This window comes from Panthera tigris, chromosome E2 (genome assembly GCF_018350195.1).
Source record: "Panthera tigris isolate Pti1 chromosome E2, P.tigris_Pti1_mat1.1, whole genome shotgun sequence".
Taxonomy (NCBI): Eukaryota; Metazoa; Chordata; class Mammalia; order Carnivora; family Felidae; genus Panthera; species Panthera tigris.
In genome coordinates, this window is record NC_056674.1 from 7,620,303 (window position 1) to 7,626,302 (window position 6,000).

Genomic DNA, 6,000 nt, shown 5'->3' on the forward strand with positions numbered 1-6,000 from the left:
GAGAGAGTGACGTCTCCCCTCCCGGTCTGAGAGGTTAAGTGCAGGGGCACGGGAACTGGCCTGGAACCAGGTGCCCTCACAGGGCCTGCTGTTTTGTTAGTAGGTCTGCAGGAGCATTTTTTAGTCTTCAGTGCCATCCGGTGCTACATTTGCGAGGATGGAAACGGCCGTCTGCCCAGTACGGGAGCGGCCAGCCACGTGTGGCCAGGGCAGCTGGGACCTGAATTTTCCACTTTATTTAAATAGCCCCATGGGAGCCATTGGGCACACAGGCAGGTCCCACCCCCTGCAAACTTGCAGCCCCCAGAATGAGAATGTCACCGGCCCTGCCCACTCTGCTGGCCTCCAGCAGGAGTTCAATGGCAAGGGATGTGGGGTCTGAGGAGTCTCAGCTCTGCCAAAGGAGATGGGGGCACGGAGGCCAGTCACGTGCCGGGAGTCACAGAGCCTCAGGTTTGCCGGTGGCTTTGGCCCTTGCACCTCCTTGTGAGCTGTCCCTCTGCGCGCACGCTTGAACCCCCGCCCGGGGGCGGTGGGGAAGACTAAAGGTGACAGCTCAAAGCCAGGTTGGGTGACTGCCGTTCTCAAGGGAGTGTGTGACCCACGGAGGGGCTCACTGAGCAGGCGCGGCTCCGTTGCCCGCCAGGTGCGCGCATCACGTGCTGCACCTACAAATGCATGTTCCCGCAGGCACTCACCTACCGTCCGCTCCCATGCACCCGCATAAATGCACCCGCATAAATACACCCGCACATGCAGGCACACCCACACGCGTACAACATGCACAAATGGAGGCTGCGCACGCACCGCACGCACGCACAGAGGCCTGTCACACGGACACGCGCATTCTTGTGCCAACACGTATATGCAGACACCTCACAGGCACCCGGATAAGCGCAGAAACATTCGCACAAGTGTCTGTACGCACGTGCACGCACGTGCCATATACGTGTGCGCAAGCCGCCCTTCACGCAGGCCCCCACACACAGGTAACAGCACGCGCGTGCGTGCGCACGCAGACCCGCCCGGGGCTCCGGGGCCCGGGAGCCCTCCCCTGGGTTCCCACGGGGCCAGGCGCACACAGTAAGTCACGGGAGCCAGAGCAGCGGGTGAGCAGACATGTTGGGGTGCAATGGCAGCGCGGGAAAGGGGGCGCCCGGTTTCCCAGCTCACACGGGGCCCCCCCAGGCCCGCAGGCAGCCGGGTCTCCAGGCCAGCAGGCCCAGCCCCATGCTGAGCCCCGCCAGCACCGCCACGGCCCCGGCCAGCAGGGGCACCACCGTGGCTGCGGGGAGAACACGGGAGTGTGAGTCGTGGGACTCGGGCCCCCCCACGCTCCCAACCCAACGCCCGTGGCCGTCACCTGCAGGGGTGGCAGGCTCGCGGGAGCCGTGGCAGGGGACCCCGTGAGCCGGAGGCCGGGCGGGGGGCGGTGAGCTGGCGGAAGCGGCCTAGTGGGCAGGAGCCCGGGCACCCGGGGAGGTTGAGGGGCAGGGGCAGGCCGGAGGAGTCGTTGCGGTAGAAAAGGGAGATGGTGACGTTCCTGGAGGGAGACAGGAGGTGGTGGCACCCGAGCCCCTCCCCACCGCCCCCCTGCCACTGACTTAAATCTGGAGAAGAGGAGCCGAATAGGGAGACTGGGCTCCTGACTCCCACCTGTCAACCTCCAAGTGCCATCCGGGGCAAATACCCGCTCCGGGCTCGGGCCACGCCCACTGCCCGGGACCCCAAGTCTCTTCCCGCGACAGTTCTGTCCTGCCCCTTCCTGGGCGCCACCCCCTCCTTACCCAGCATCCTCGTCCGGGTCCCCGAGGTGCCTCCGGAATTCAAAGCCGAGGCAGGCGGCGTACGGCGGGGTGTGACCGTCATAGAGACCCAGGGCTCCCTGGAGGGCCAGCAGAGTGCTGTCGTGCTGCGGGTGGATCCCAGGGCTGAGACAGGGCTCCTCTCTCCACGTCTTGTCTCTCCTGAACTCTAGGCTGGTGCATCCAGCTGCCTCCCAGATGTCCCCCAGTTCCCTTTAGCGCCACCCCCCAAATCTGCTCACCTTGGAGGCAATCCCACTAATTGCAGGTAATCATTTAATGAAGATCGGTCAAGTAGACGCAAAAATATGATCGGGCAGTTCAGTTAAACAGCCCGTCCTTCCAGAAGAGCTAAACTCTCTTACAACACCATCACCTCCCTCCTTCCAGACTGCGTACCTCTAGTGAAACGGTCTGAGAGTACTGTTTGGAGATGAGCTACCCAAGGCAGCGGGCGGAGGTTCCACTGGGACCACCCCACCGGCTTTTCCTCCCCTCATCCCTGTGCCCACACGGCACTGCCCCCCTTCCCAAAGACTCACAGCTGAGTACATAACCATCTTGAGGGGCAGCCCCAGGCGCTGGACCCGAGAGAAGTTGGCAAGGATGGCCTCCAGCAGGATCCCTGAGGGGGCACGAACAGAGCGCTGAAGAAGCCCCCAGAGGAAGGCGCTTTGGCCTCCCGGCCTCCCAGCCCCACGGCCTCACCCCCTGTCAGCTGGGCCTTCTCGGCTGCCCGGGGTGGACCCACATGGGCCCCAATATCCAAAGCTGAGATCTGCGCTAGCGTCCGTAGGACATTCGGGGAGGCCCAGGATGGGAGGGGAAGACCGTGGGCTTGCTGGAGAGAGACAGGGAGAGGAGACAAAGTGACCAGGACATCCTGAGCTCTCCATGCTCCCCTCAGATCCCCCCCCCCCACCCACGCAGTGCCTGTGCTGTCCCGTTAGCTGCAGCCCTCTCCCCCACCTCCCTCATGGGAACCCCTCATGGGCCGGATCTGGTCAAAAAGCTATGGTGCGGCCGATAACAATCATTAATTAACAACGACCATCACCGTCCAGGAGCCCTCACCCACGGACCCAGAGGTGTCTCAAACTTCAGACTTCTGGGACTTTAGAAGGGTTCGATGGTGGCGTCACCATCTACACCAGAGCACGCCCAGTGCAACTATCCCCACGGTGCAACTAGGATGATTTTCACGGCATGTTGGTTTCAGGCGCTTCCCCCACCCCCCCCCCCCCCCGCAAGGAAACTAACAAGAGGAATTACAAACACACAGCCTCTGGCCTCCCTGCGGGCCTCCCTGCATGCCCGGCACTGTTCTAAGCACATGGCATGGATCTCGATCGTTACAGAAACCCCAGGAGGTGTTGATATGTGCGTTGCTGTCCCCACTGTGCAGATGCGCAAACTGAGGCAGTCAGGGTTAGGGGACTTGCCCGAGGGAACACAGGGAGTGAGAGGCAAACCTGGGATTTGAATCCAGGTGTCTTTGCTGCCTTGGCTGGGTGGGTGGGGCGAGGGCTCACCTGGCACATCAGCGTGTCCAGAACCTTCCACGCCCTGCGGAGCGGCTCTCCGACCAACGAGAGCCCCGTGTAGTTCTCCAGGTGAGTTAGGAAGTCCTGGGTGCACCGGGCTGGGTGAGTCTAACGGACCTCCTCACCCCTCCCTGCCCCGCCCTCCCCGCCACGCCCCTCCGGGCCCCGCCCCGCCGGCCCTGCTCACTGTCCAGCCCTCCAGGGCGGTCTGGTACTCCGCTGCCTCCGTGGCCTCCCTGAGCAGCTCATGGTATCGGGGACAGCTGCGCGTGGGGAACCTCAGCAGCTGGGGGAAACTGAGGCTCAGAGAGGACAGCATGACTGGGACCCCAGTCACAGCAGAGGGCGCGGGGAATTGGGGCTGTGGAGGCCTTGTCTCTGGTCCAAATCTCTCTTCAAACTACACGGTCCCTCCCAGATCTGGCCGCGCCACACGGGATGGCGGGTCACCTCACGTAGACAGCTCTCCCCCGGGGGAAGGGCTCACTGCCCCGAGACAGCACATGCCCCCCCCCCCCCGCCCCCCGGGAGCCGTTCAGCTGGGCCAAACTGCCTCTCCCAGCCACTGGCTCCCTCCACCCAGAGGTGTCTGTCTCTCTCCATCCCTCCCACCCCCCCCTGCACCTGCCCAGCCCCCTGACCTTGTCCTCGGTGACTGGCACTGTATGTACAGGGATGGGCCTCCAGGCAGCCTCTGGGCGCCCCGGAGCAGCCTCAGGGAACAGCCCTGCGAGGTTGGCCTGAGCGCTCTCCAATGTGCGGTCAAAGTCAGTGCTGCGAACATACACCTGGGGTGGCGGGGGAGAAAACAGGCAAGGGGACCAAGGTCGGGTCACAGGTCAGCTGCAGCAGCAAACCGAAAGCTTCAGATTCGGTTCGGGGTCGAAGGTTAGGGGTTGGGAGTCAAAACCCAGGGCAAATTGGAGCGTCTGGTTCTCAGTGTTGGAAGTTGGGATCAAGGGTCAGAGGTCAATGTCAGGAGCAGCCAGGTTGGAGGTCAGAGGTTGGGTGAACATGTGGGACCAGAGGGGTCAGTGGCCTCATTGAAAGAAAGGAAGATCAGAATTGCTGGTGGCTGGAAGGTGGAGTTCAAGGTCAGAAGGGGAGGTTGAAGGACATGGGACCAGAATTCAGTACATGTCTATCAGGGATCAGAGGTCAGAGGTCAGGAGGAATGCTCCTATTGGGGGGTGTCAAAAGACAGGGAGGAAATGCAGATTTGCTGAAGGGCAGAGATCAAAGATGGGAAGTTGGGAGGGCAAATTGAACCTGTAAGGGTCAAAGTCACAACCAGCAAGTTTTGGCATCAGAAACCAGAGGTCAGAAAATCTGGACGGAGTTGGTGGGAGTCAGAAGAGAGAGGTGAGGGCAGGAAAATAAAGTCAGGGTTGGGGCGCCTGGGTGGCTCATTCGGTTAAACACCAGACTCCTGGTTTCAGCTCAGGTCATGATCTCACGGTTCGTGGGTTCGAGCCCCGTGTCAGGCTCCGTGCTGATGATGCGGAGTCTGCTCGGGATTCTCTCCCTCTCCCCCTCTCTCTGCCCCTGCCGCTCCCCTGATTGTGTGCTCTCTCTCCCAAAATAAATAAACTTAAAAAAGAAAAAGTCAGGGTTGACAGAGGTCAGAGGTCAGAGGTGAAGCATATTCATGCTGAGATGGGGTCAGAGGTCAGCACGAGTAAGTCAATGGTTTGGAGGTGAGCGATCAGAACTGGGGTGCAGGTTGGGTTATGGGGGGGGGTCAAAGGCCAGAGGCAGAGGCCCACGGTGAGTGTTGGGGTCAGTGGAGGTCAGAGGTCAGGAGGCAGGTGAGGGTCATCGTGGGCAGTACCTCCTCCCGCCGGTACTCGGGGCTCAGAAAGGCCTCATAGCGGTTCCTCAGGAAGCGGCCCAGCTCCAGCTGCTGGCGGACCCCCTCCTGAGGACAGAGCGGGAGTCAGCAGACCCCTCCCTGCCCCGCCCACTCCCCCCCCATCGCCCCCCCCGCACCCCGGCCTCTCACCCCAGTCAGCTGGCCCAGGCCCCTGGGCCACAGGACGGTGATCGCCTCCTTGTGCGGGTCGGTGGGATAGGAGGCCAGCGGGGCCCGGTCGCCATGCCGGAACACCTGGGGACGGGACCAGGTCAGGGCCGGCCTGGGAGAGGCGAGGGGCCAGGCCGGGGCGGGGGACACCTCACCACAGCCACAAACACCAGGGGTCCTTCCGGCAGGGCCTGGGGCAGGAGCAGAAGCAGGATAGGTCCAGCGGGGAGGCCCCAAAACCCTGGCCCGGCCATCTCCACACAGCCCAGACGCTGAGCTCAGCCCACTGTCTGTGCCGCAGCCCCACCCACTCATTACCCCTGCCTCAGCACCCCCAGAAACGCAGGTCCCAGCATGCCTGTCCCGGGAGCCAAGGCGGGCTCCTGGGATCGACTCCCCCCCCCCCCGCCGCACCCCCAGGCCTTTGGATTAACCCATTTAATCTCCTCTGCGACTCTAGCAGGGGGTGATATGGTTATCACCGTCCCCATTGTGCAGCTGGGGAAACTGAGGCATGGCAGGGTTAAATCATTTGCCTGAGCGGGCGCCTGGGTGGCTCAGTCGGTTGAGCTTCCAGCTTCGGCTCAGGTCATGATCTCACGATTTGTGAGTTCCAGCCCCACATCGG

General features: G+C 62.5%; 1 protein-coding gene across 1 annotated transcript; it reads right to left on the bottom strand.

The window, feature by feature from the left end:
• Positions 1–1,169: 1,169 nt before the first annotated feature.
• Positions 1,170–5,626, bottom strand: ACP4 (acid phosphatase 4). Its single transcript, XM_042970361.1, is given in 12 exon segments — positions 1,170–1,285; positions 1,364–1,427; positions 1,429–1,543; positions 1,788–1,912; positions 2,348–2,430; positions 2,514–2,646; positions 3,338–3,433; positions 3,537–3,635; positions 3,991–4,137; positions 5,181–5,267; positions 5,352–5,456; positions 5,528–5,626. Coding segments are annotated over 12 exon segments (1,269 nt in total).
• Positions 5,627–6,000: the final 374 nt, after the last annotated feature.